General features: G+C 35.9%; 1 protein-coding gene across 3 annotated transcripts in view; it reads left to right on the top strand.

Annotated features, from left to right (window-relative positions):
* The window catches only part of MMS22L (MMS22 like, DNA repair protein), a 156,041-nt gene that overhangs the window by 20,882 nt on the left and 122,644 nt on the right, over nt 1-12,515 (top strand). For all 3 annotated transcript variants that reach the window (XR_014017158.1, XR_014017159.1, XM_081250416.1), the window contains exons 8-9: nt 2,884-3,014; nt 4,477-4,590. Coding sequence is in view for 1 of the 3 variants with exons in the window: in XM_081250416.1 (XP_081106542.1) it covers nt 2,884-3,014; nt 4,477-4,590 (245 nt within the window). In the remaining 2 variants the exon portion in view is untranslated. The remainder of the gene's footprint in view (nt 1-2,883; nt 3,015-4,476; nt 4,591-12,515) is intronic.

Here is a 12,515-nt window from a genome sequence, read left to right as displayed (position 1 = left end):
ATGGTGGGTTTTTACCTTGCTCCTTCATCTGCGGTGTGTTTCTCTGTCTTCTCATTTTGCTTAACTTACTGTGTTTGGGGTCTCCTTTTCGCAGTCTGCAGGTTCATAGTTCCTGTTGTTTCTGTGTCTGCCCTCAGTGGCTAAGGTTGGTTCAGTGGATTGTGTAGGCTTCCTGTTGGAGGGGACTAGTGCCTGTATTCTGGTGGATGAAGCTGGATCTTATCTTTCTGGTGGGTAGATCTGCGTCCGGTGGTGTGTTTTGGGATGTCTGTGACCTTATTATGATTTTAGGCAGCCTCTCTGCTAATGGGTGGGGTTGTGTTCCTGTCCTGCTAGTTGTTTGACATAGGGTATCCAGCACTGTAGCTTGCTGGTCGTTGAGAGGAACTGGGTCTTAGCTTTGACATGGAAATCTCTGGGAGAGCTTTCGCTGTTTGACATTACATAGAGCCGGGAGGTCTCTGGTGGACCAGTGTCCTGAACTCGGCTTTCCCACCTCAGAGGCACAGGCCTGACACCCGTCCGGCACACAAAGACTGTCAGCCACACTGCTCAGAGGAAAAGGGAGAAAAATAGAATGGAAGAAAGAAAAAAAGGAAAGAAAAGAAAGTTATTAAAATAAAGAATTAAAAAGTGATTAAAAATTAAAAAATATTAAAACGAAGAAAGAAAGAAAGAAGGGAGCAACCAAACCAAAAAACAAATCCACCAGTTATAATAAGCGCTACAAACTATACAAAAAAAAAGAAAAAAACGGACAGACAGAACCCTAGGACAAATGGTAAAAGCAAAGCTGTACAGACAAAATCACACAAAGAAGCATACACATACACACTCTCAAAAAGAGAAGAAGGAAAAAAATATATGTATCTATATATTAAAAAAGTAAAAAGGAAGAGAGCAATCAAATCAATAAACAAGTCTACCAGTGATAATAAACTCTAAATACTAAACTAAGATAAACATAAAACCAGAAACAAATTAGGTGAGAAAGCAAACCCCAAGACTACAGTTGCTCCCAAAGTGCGCAGCCTCAATTTTGGGATGAGTTGTTGTCTATTCAGGTATTTCACAGATGCAGGGTACATCAAGTTGATTGAGATTAATTCGCTGCCCTGAGGCTGCTGAGAGTAGTTTCCCTTTCTCTTCTTTGTTCGCAGAGCTCCTGGGGTTCAGCTTTGCATTTGGACCCACCTCTGTGTGTAGGTCGCCCGAGGGCATCTATTCTTCGCTCAGACATTACGGGGTTAAAGGAGCAGCTGACTAGGGGCCTCTGGCTCACTCAGGCTGCAGGGAGGGAGGGTTAAGGAATGCGGGGCGAGCCTGTGGTGGCAGAGGCCAGCATGGCGTTGCACCAGCCTGAGACGTACCATGTGTTCTCCTGAGGAAGTTGTCCCTGGATCACAGGACCCTGGCAGTGGCAGGCTGCACAGGCTCCTGGAATGGGAGGTGTGGATAGTGACCTGTGCTTGCACAGAGGTTTCTTGGTGGCTACAGCAGCATCCTCAGCATCTCGTGGCCATCTCTGGTGTCTGCGCTGGTAGCCATGGCACATGCCCGTTTCTGGAGCTCGTTTAGGCGGTGCTCTGAATCCCCTCTCCTCGCGCACCCTGAAACAATGGTCTCTTGCCTCTTAGGCAGGTCCAGAGTTTTTACTGGACTCCCTCCCAGCTAGCTGTGGTGCACTAGCCCCCTTCAGGCTGTGTTCACGCAGCCAACTCCAGTCCTCTCCCTCGGATCTGACCTCTGAAGCCTGAGCCTCAGCTCCCAGCCCCTACCTGTCCTGGCGGGTGAGCATACAAGCCTCTCGGGCTGGTTAGTGCTGGTTGGCACTGATCCTCTGTGCAGGAATCTCTCCACTTTGCCCTCTGCACCCCTGTTGCTGCGCTCTCCTCCATGGCCCTGAAGCTTCTCCCCTGCCACCTCTGTCTCCGCCAGTGAAGGGGCTTCTAGTGTGTGGAAACCTTTCCTCCTTCACAGCTCCCTCCCAGAGGTTGAGGTCCTGACCCTATTCTTTTGTCATTTTTTTCTTCTTTTTTCTTTTGCCCTACCCAGGTACATGGGGAGTTTCTTGCCTTTTGGGAAGTCTGAGGTCTTCTGCCAGCATTCAGTAGGAGTTATTCCACGTGTAGATGTATTTCTGATGTATTTGTGGGGAGGAAGGTGATCTCCATGTCTTACTCCTCCTCCATCTTAAGGTCTCCTGTAGTTGTAAATTACTAATTATTTAGGTAATAAACATATCCTTTACCTCAATACCTACTTTTCAATGCATTAATAATACGAAAATACATATATATGTACATGTATATGTGTAAGGACTTATATACATACATGTGAACATATAAAGGTGTACACAAATATATCATTTCCTCTCTCATGTGGACTGTATTTCAAATAATATATTCTTAGAGCAATACTCAGGTGAACTTACTCTGACACGTTCAAATTTTTGTATCCGTTACCTTGGTTTGCTCTATTTCATGCCAAAAAACAATTGCACATGGTTATTTTTTCAGTATTTGTTAAAGGAATAATGTTTTAAAGGCTTTATTGGTTAGAAATATGGGTAAAGATTTTCTAGTGTTTCCTGTCTTGTATTTTTTTCTTTGAAGTGATGTTGCATTGTTGCTCTTCAGATGGCCAAATTAAGAAAATCTATTAAATGGTACTTGGGAGGATTGAAACTTTTTTAAGCTCATGTCTATCACTGCTCATATAAGAAAGGAATTGTTTTCATACTTTTATTCGCAAAAAATTTGTTTTTAACTGTTATTTTTCAGTTTTGTTATGTTAATTTAAAGGTGTACAGTCACTTTCCTCCTTCTGAATTAGTAAAATCTACTGTAGTCTTAAACAGAATTTATCTTATTCCATTTTTAGAACAAGTTATATATAGTCATCAGTTTATGAATCTGGCAGGTGACAGTTTAACCAATGTCAGCCTATTTGAAGAACATTGTGAAAATCTTCTTTGTGATTTAATAAGCCTGTCCCTCAACAGGTATGATAAGGTAATGCTTTAAGAGTTCATTTGCAATTTTGGTATTTAATGGCAATAGTCAGTACTTAATGCATGTGGTTTGACCATAAGAATCTAAAATGGCTTACTTGTTAATTCTTCTAATTTTATATTTACTGTTATTTGGGAGGTGGTTGGGAAAAGAATTTGAGTTAAACATTTAAAACAGGCTGGAATTAGTGTTTTAAAAAAATAGCCTTTTCCATTTGTCAAAAATAATTAAAAACAAAATGTTCATGATAATGATTGGAAATTTAATTTCTGTTCGAATAGAGACCAGCCCTTTAATAATCTATTGTTTTGTTGTTATATAATAAAATAAATGACTACTTAGCTAAAGTTAGTTGACACATTTAAAGAGAAGTTTTGTTTGGTTGTCTTCATAAAAGGTCTAGAATCATGGGGGAAATTACATGTTTTTACTAAATTGCTTATCATAGTGTTTAATGCAGACAGTGATTTGAAAGTGCTGTGGTATTCATTTATTTTCAAGCAATGGAAATTTGTCCACTATCATCACTTATTTCAGGTTACAAGCATAAATGTTACCTATGGGAGATTGGGATTTATAATTTTTTTAAATTTAGATTGTGTTTTATGTATTTATTATTAATATTGTTTAAATCTAGTCTGTGTATTTACAACTAATATAATTAGTAGATTGACCAGATATGATATAGTAATGTCTTTACTGTTTTTTTTTTTTTACTGTGTATTTTGTTAGAAAAGTGTATGTAGTATGTGAAATAATGAACACATTATGAATTTCAGAAGTCTAGCTATACTTGCTATACTTACAGTGCATATTCTCTGTATTATTTGGGGCCATTGAGGGTATATTTGTTACAAAAATGGTAAAGTTGCCTAACCTTTATAAATTCATAATAATTGTACTTGTTCTTACAAAAAAATTTAGTCTGCATTACAGAGAATCAAAATTTATTTTCTAATCATTTTCTTAGAAGTCTTTTTATTTGGCTGATAGATTAGATCAAGGTTTAGAAACCATGGCCCTGTAGCCAAATCTAGCACACACCTGTTTTTGTAAATAAAATTTTACTGGAACACAGTCCCATCCTTTTTACCCATTATCTGTGACTGATGTTGTAGAACAATGGTAGAGTTGAATAGTTGTTACAAAGACTATTTCACTATTAAAGCCTCAAATATTTACTATCTAGCCCTTTACAGAACAACTTTGCTGACCATTGGATTATATGATTAAAGCAGAGGTTTTTTTTAAGTTGAAAATAAAATTCATTGTGTACTTTTGTTTTTTAAATGGAAATTTATTTTAAAAGTTAATGAAATGGTATGTTTTTTAATAAACAATTTTATGTAATTGAGCATAAATTTTAAGTCATCTAAATCATTCATTTAAAACGTTTGGGGAGATATGTGGCATGTAAAGTTCTGCTGTCTTATAAGTTACTCTTTTTCGTTCTTTCCTGCAGGTTAGGCCTTCTGAAGCATTAATGAGTCACCATTGCCCATGTCCATGCATTAAAGAATTATGGGTTCTACTCATTCATCTTCTCAACCACAGGAGTAAATGGTCTCTTTCAGAAGTAAGTTATAAAATTCATGTTAGTTATTGTTACTAGCTCTTACATTGAATTCATGCAGTGGTTTTGTCAAAGAAAAATCTTACGAAGTCTTTCTTTATAATAAGACAACAACCACCACCAAACAGAGCATTAACTGAATACTAAATACCTACTATATTTTTAACCCTAAATTGGTAATATGAAACATCTAGGAGAAGTACAAGATTTGACTCTTTTATTTTCTCAAGTTCTTTTTTTTTCTGTCAAGAATCTTTTAGGCCATACTTAAAAACACTCTAGTAATCCAGGAAATATTTTAGTTAGGAAATGAGGCAGATTTAGATTTGTGGAGAAATAAAGCACAGGTTTTTATTAATCAATTTTACAGTATCTTATTTCAAGGAGAGAGAAAGATAAACACAAAGGGGAAGGTGGGAAATTTTACTTCACCTCATTTTGAATCAAGTCTTCAGAATGGGGCTTTTATTTTATTTCAAGTGTTCTGGATTAGTAGAAAAAGAGAAATATTCATATGCAGAAGTAAATACAAGTAATTCACTGTGAAATGATACTTAAAATGGTTTATGTTATATGTTCTTATCCAGTTAGGAGTTTAAAATAATTTCTTCCTACATACATTTTCAAGAATTTATCCATAAATTAAAAAAACTCCTCTGTAGCTCTTCAAGTTGAAAGCTCAATTCTAATATTTTAAAAATTTCTTTAAAGACACTACAAATTCAGGGAAATGTAAATGGATAGAACAATGAGATACCACTCCTATTAGAATGACCAAAATTGGGAACACTGACAACTCTAAATGCTGATGAGAATGTGGAACAACAGGAACTCTCATTCATTGCTGGTGGGAATGCAGAATGGTACAGCCACTTTTGAAGACATTTTGCTTGTTTCTTACAAAACTAAACATAGTTTTAGCATATGGATCCAGCAATTGTGCTTCTTGGTATTTACCCAGTGAAAACTCATGTCAACACAAAAACCTGCACATGCATGTTTATAGCAGCTTTATTCATAATTGCCAAAACTTGGAAGCAACCAAGATATCCTTCAGTAGGTAAATGAATAAACTGTGGTATATCCAGACAATGATATATTATTCATCACTAAAAAGAATGAGGTATCAAGCCATAAAAAGACATGGAGGAACATTAAATGCATATAACCAAGTAAAAGAAACCAATCTAAAAGGCTACACACTCTATGATTCCAACTATATGACATTCTGTGAAAGCTAAAGCTATGAAAACAGTAAAAAGATTAGTGGTTTCTGAGGGTGGGCAGAACACAGGACACTTTTAGGACAGTGAAAATAATCTATATAATTTTAATAATAACTTTTTGGAGGTTTATAGTACTATATTTATTTTGAGTTATTTTAGTAGTAAATTTACTAGGTATAAGTAAAATAAAGTAAATTTACTATGTATAAATTTAACGCATTTTTACTTATTGAGTAAGAAAGTTGTTTTTCCGTGGCATTTTGGTTTGTCAGTAGCATTAAGCTTTCCACAATGGACTTAAATATTACACAGTCTCAGCAATATTTTCCTTTGATTATTTTCCAGTATATTTTATTTCATTTATGTGGTAAACATCAATTTTTCCATTTTCTGCAAAGTTTATCTTTAAGAATTTATATTTTTTAGAATTGTTCTTATTTTATAAATTTTAGACTTGAAAGTGTAAGCTATATAGAGTTAATGAAGGCATGTTCATACTTGTTGCCCTGAGTCTTTTTCTAGATTTTAAGCAGAAAAGTAGGCATAATTTAAAATACTATATTGTAGAAATCTGCATAGTAATATGTATTGTTTAACCTAAATGACTGTTATGCTTTTCATTTTATGTAGTAACCAGAATTATTTCTCTTAAAATAATGGAAATCATAGGTCATTTCATTTTTTTAAATACAACTAAAATATATTATTCACAGATTTTGAAAGCTATTTTATTTTGAAAGTTACATTAGAAGTTTCCATTCCTGACAGTAAGACAGTTTGACCTTCCTGCTAAAAAAATAATCTAATCATGCTGCATATCATGTAATAAGCATTTTAGATGTGTCAGTGAACTTGTTGAAAGTAAGAAGTATTGAGGCCAAATACTAAATGTAGGTGGGAATTCAGGTCAGCTGAATCTTGAAGCTTAGAGGCAGTTGCTGAATTATAAAAACTTGGAACATTAGCTTTCATATATTATAAGGTCCAAGAATAGAAGACAAAGCTCAGAATCAACTCAAGTTGGTAACCTACTATACACCAACTACCCATAAATCTGGGCCCCCAAAAGGATGAACTAGAAATTCAACTAAATTTGTAAGGAAAATTGCCTGTCTTTAACTATGTTTCTTTGCAGTTTAAAATTGCTTCAGTGTATTTATTATAAGCCAGCACTCATACAGTTTTATAGCCTGAGTTCATGTTGCTTAGGTTGTACTAAAAATTTCAAGCCAGTGACTTCTAAGTAGCCTTGGACAATGGGTGGACGCTTAAACCCACATCTTCTCATGTAACCTCCCCCAAAATGTAGAATAGCAAGAACAAATAAAACTGCACAGAAAACATGTTGATAGCATACCTGCAAGATAAGAATGTTCAAAGCTGTAAATTAAAAGTAAAAGCTACCAAAGCACACTACCACACCTTTCTGTCAAGCAAGGGCAGGCAGTCTGAGAAAAACTGCTCTGAGGAGAGAGGAAGAGAGCTAGCAGTAGCCATAAAATTGGTCTAAAACCATTTCAAGATGTGAAAAATACTGGAAAGGTTTCTTATAGATCAGAAGAATAGGAACATAAAAGTGTGTGCAAAACATGAGGCAGTCTTTGAAGGTAGAGCTTCTGGAGAATAAAAAGGCGAAAAGGGAGTGGTTCCCCCTTGGTGATTAGGTGGTGAAGGGGATAGGAAGTAAAAGCATAGAACAATGTCTCTTGTAAAATAAAAATTAAAAAACAAAGGCTTCATACCTACTCTCCCACCACCACCACCACCAAAAAGAAAAGAAATCTAGTAAAGAAATGGGACTTTGGTACATAGACAAAAGAGGGCTTCACTGAACTAGGAATCTTTTAGAGTAGTCCAAACCTGCAAAATGAAAAGAAGGAAACTAAACAAATCTTTATAAAGTTACTACAAGGAAACAGAATTGATTTGATATACTTTAGCTGAGGATACCCTCTTCCTCAGAAACAACTATAATGCAGAAGAAAATCCTAAGACAATACTCCAGACTGAATTAAGGAGATAAACACTTGGGGCTATAAAAACAAAAACAAAAACAAAAAAACACCTTGAATAAGATATTCAGATTTTAAAACAGAAAGACCAAAAGCTAGGAATTAATGAAAAGAATAAACTGAAGGCAGGAGAGAAATGGAAGAAAACATCATTATAGAATTGACTAAATTACAAAGTGCCCAAGGAGAATAGACTCAAATGAAAATTTAATAAGGGGCATGGAAGAAAGGCAGCAAAATAACCAAGAGAGTAAAAATGAGGTAAAGAAAGGAATATAAATGGTTAGAGAGAAAATGGTTGAAATGGGAGATAAGTAAAGCAGAAATAACCATATGTATAAATGGAGTCCCTAAAAAAACCCAGAACAATGGGATATAGCTAACACTCAAAATTATTATCCAAGAAAATATTCCAGAAGTAAAAGAAGACCCAAATCTACATATTGAAACAGCCTGCTTGATAAGTGGAAAGATTAATTCCAAATCCATCCTGAGACATATTGTAAAACTATTTGACTTCAGACATATAGGAAATATCTTCCAGTCCTGAAGGAAATCTTCAAATCCTCTAGGCAAAAAGACTAAATTACTTAGAAAAGCTAAATAAGTTGACCTGCACTAGACTTCTTAAAAACAACATAAAACAAGGCAACAGTAGAGCATTTTAAAAGACTCAAAGACCCTTCCTCCTTGTGAGCACATAGCAGACGTCTGTGACCTAGAAGAGGGCCATCATGTGACCATGCTGGCACCCTGATCTCGGACTTCCAGCCCAAGCATTGAATGAAATACCAGTATGGCACAATAGAACAAGCCCTCAGTTTAAAGAAAAGCAATGTAGGGACTTCCCTGGTGGCGCAGTGGTTAAGAATCTGCCTGCCAATGCAAGGGACACAGGTTCAAGCCCTGGTCCAGGAAGATCCCACATGCCATGAAGCAACCAAGTCCGTGTGCCACAACTACTGAGCCTGTGCTCTAGAGCCCACGAGCCATACCTATTGGGCCCACGTGCCTAGAGCCCGTGCTCCACAACAAGAGAAGCCACCACAATGAGAAGCCTGTGCACCGCAACGAAGAGTAGCCCCCACTCGCCACAGCTAGAGAAAGCCCATGCACACAGAAATGAAGACATAACGCAGCCAAAAATAAATAAATTTATAAAAAGAAGAAAAGAAAAGCAATTTAGTCCCATCTTTTGCTCTGTGGAGGTTATATGGACTCTAACTATGACATACTCCCTTAATAGAATCTCAAGACCAAGAAAAATTGACCAAACAAAAAGGAAACAAAACAAAAAATTCCTTCTAAAACAACAAAGAAGCAAGTTAAAAATTACTCTTTGTACTATCAGACGGGCAATGGCTTTAGGGACCAAGATGGATGTGGATAAGCTGAGAAAGAAAAACTGAAAAAGCAATTGAAAGATTCAGAAGGAACAGGGAAGCTTTTCTCTTTCATTCACTCAGGAGTTAATGATATTGCAGGAGATGTGATCATTCCCCTGAATGCTGACAGTGGGCTAAGCTCTATATAGAACCTATTCTTAGGAGCTTTCCAGACTGCTGAAAGCAGAGATTTTTTTTTTCTGTCTTGTACATGATTTTAAAAATTTATGATGTGTCAGTGCTGATTTCTGTAATGCACTGTTTATTTTTTTAAAAGAACAAATTATGTGTGTGCATATATATATACGTGTGTGCACGCAAGCTTACATTCTTCCAAAAAGAAGTATTTAATTCCTTCTCTCTACCGCCTACCCTCCGTCCTGTTCTTTGAAATGAGGGAGGGGAAGACTGAATGGGATTTCGAGTCTTCCCACTGAGAAAGGGACATTTTCTGGAACCAAGTCAGTGTTCAAAGGACTAATGCTCTAAGGAAATTGTCCAAAGGGCAGCAGCAGTTCAGGGTTATTAAGTTATTTTCAAATGTTGTCTGGACTGCTGCTGCTGATCTTTGTGGAGGCAACAAGGTGCTGCTTCCCAGGGGGACAGGATAAGAAGCAATTAGAGAAGCCTAGGAGAGGATCAGGAATGTTTGGGAATTCACACATACCACAAATTATGTGGGAACTCCAAGAATGAAAATAAACTAATATGATTAAGGGCATATTTTTATCCCAGAAAATATTCTAAAATGTAGCTAATACTGGCTATATCTGTATGAGTGCATTCTTAAAAACTCAACACTCAGTACCTAGTAGACGTCATTTAGACTTAAATTTCAGGGAAGAAAAGGAAAACTAATGAATATTTCTTGAGTGATATGTGTGAATGGACATATATACATTTTCTACCTTATTTACTAGGTGGATATCTGAGTAGCAATGAGAAAATTTCAGCTATGTCTTGGTTTTGAAATGACCATTCTCCAGTGAAAAGAGAATGGTAAAATGAACTGATTCTAGGTGGGAGCATGCAAAATAAAAAATGAGTCTGGAACCTTTTGTACTAGAAACTAACGAGGTGCTGAAAAGTTGATGAGGACTTGTCAAAAGGACACAAGAGCCAACATGAAGATCTCCCACACACCAAATCTGGGATTTTGAGCAAAACAATAAATGATAGCAAAGGACTGTAATCTGTACAGTAAGGATTTGTGAGTCTTTAGTGATATAAATAAATGGAGAGAAGGGAAGCTCTTCCGAGTAAATGTAGAAGTAATATGGAATTTGAAAATACCACTTGGCAACCCTCATAGTAATTGTTTCAGGCAAGAATCCTCAATGGCTGTCAGAAATACGATGAAAAGCACAATATTTACATAGCTTGATAAGTATCACTGCACAGTATTTGTCTGTTACAAAGGGAGCAGTAACTTTGCAGTGCAGAACATCTAGCAGATACCACCTTAACTAAGATATCAAAGTTAACCAATAATAAAACAAGTTGAAATTATGTACTCTCAATGTGATGCATTGAAAGAACAAAATTTTTTTGATATTCCTGCCAGAAATGCATCGTGTGAATCTAATCATGAAAAAATACTAGTCAAACCTAAATAGCTGGCCTACTCTTCAAGAACATCAGGGTCAGTCATGAAAGATAATCTGAACAACTGTTACAGATCAAAGAAAACTGAAGAAACATGGTAGATAAATGCAGCATGTGAGACTAGAGAGAATATCTGATATACTTCTACATATAGTTCCAAGGGAGAAGAAGTAGAAAGTGGAACAGAAAAAATATGTGAAGAGAAAATGACTTAAAATCTTCTAATGTTAATGAAAGCTATCGTATTTAAAAGCCCAATGAATTCCACCTAGGGCAAATAAAAAGAAAAACACACCATGATACATCATAGTGAAACTGCAGAACACTGGAGACAAAGAGAAGAGATTAAAAGCATTCACACAGAAAAATGCTACTTTCAAAAGAATGACAATTAGACTGACAACTGATTTCTCAACAGCAGTGGAAGCCAGTGGGAAATCTTCATTGTATTAAAACAAGGTAATTTTCAACAAAAAATTCTTCATCCAGCAAAATCTTTCAAGACTTGGGTGAAACAATTTTCAATGAAGCAAAATTGAAGGGAATCCTGAAAGATAAATTTTAGGCAGAAGAAGGAATAAAGTAAGTGGTAAATGTTCTGTATAAATCAATAATATAATCTAATGGAATTAAAAAATAAAGTACATGGTAATACTGGCTTATAAATTGGGTAGGGCATAAATGAGTTAGAGTATTTTAAGGTCCTTGTTTTGTCTGAGAGAATTGCAAGATATATATTAACTTACCAAGATATTTGAATGTATGCTGTTGTTTCTAAGGTACCACTAAAAGAAGAGAGAGTAGGTTATTTAACTTACAAGCTAATAAAGGGGAAAATAGTGAAATAGTCATCCCAAAAGAAGGCAGAAAGGAGGTATAGGTGGAAAAAATAGACATATAAATAGAAATACAGAATAAGATGGTCGGGCTTCCCTGGTGGCGCAGTGGTTGAGAGTCCGCCTGCCGATGCAGGGGACACAGGTTCGTGCCCGGTCTGGGAAGATCCCACATACTGCGGAGCAGCTGGGCCCATGAGCCATGGCCATTGAGCCTGGGCGTCCGGAACCTGTGCTCCGCAACGGGAGAGGCCACAACAGCGAGAGGCCCGCGTACCGCAAAAAAAAAAAAGAAAAGAAAAAGATGGTACGTTTAAAACTAAATATATGAGTTACATTACATTAACTGCAAATGTAGTACTAATTGCTCATTTAAAACATATACTGTCAGAACAGACTGTAAGCTGTTTATAAGAGAGAATCTAAAACAAAATTCCAAAGGATTTGGAATTGATAGAAAAAAGATATAAGAAAGGTAATGTATTAAACTAATATTGGAGAAAATTAGACTTAAAACCAACGAAAGCATTAAGCCATTTCATGCTGATTAAAGGTCCAATTCACCAGGAAGATAAAATTTATTTAAATTTTATGTGGCTAATAATATGCTGTTAAATGTAGAAAATAAACACTGACAGAACTACAAAGAGAAATACACATATGCTTAGAAATACTGAAATGCATTTCTAAATAACCCATAGGTGAAAGAAGATGTAGTAGAAATTATAAAATATCTTGAAGTAAATGATAACTAACATACTACTAATTAAAGCTTTGGGACTGCAGCTAAAGATATAATTAACGGGAAATATATAACTTTAAATACAAATGTTAGAGGAAAAGAAGTTGAAAATTAATGAGCTA

This window comes from Mesoplodon bidens, assembly GCF_964165515.1.
Source record: "Mesoplodon bidens genome assembly, chromosome: 12".
In the NCBI taxonomy this organism is placed as follows: Eukaryota; Metazoa; Chordata; class Mammalia; order Artiodactyla; family Ziphiidae; genus Mesoplodon; species Mesoplodon bidens.
This window is presented reverse-complemented; position numbering and strand designations above follow the sequence as displayed.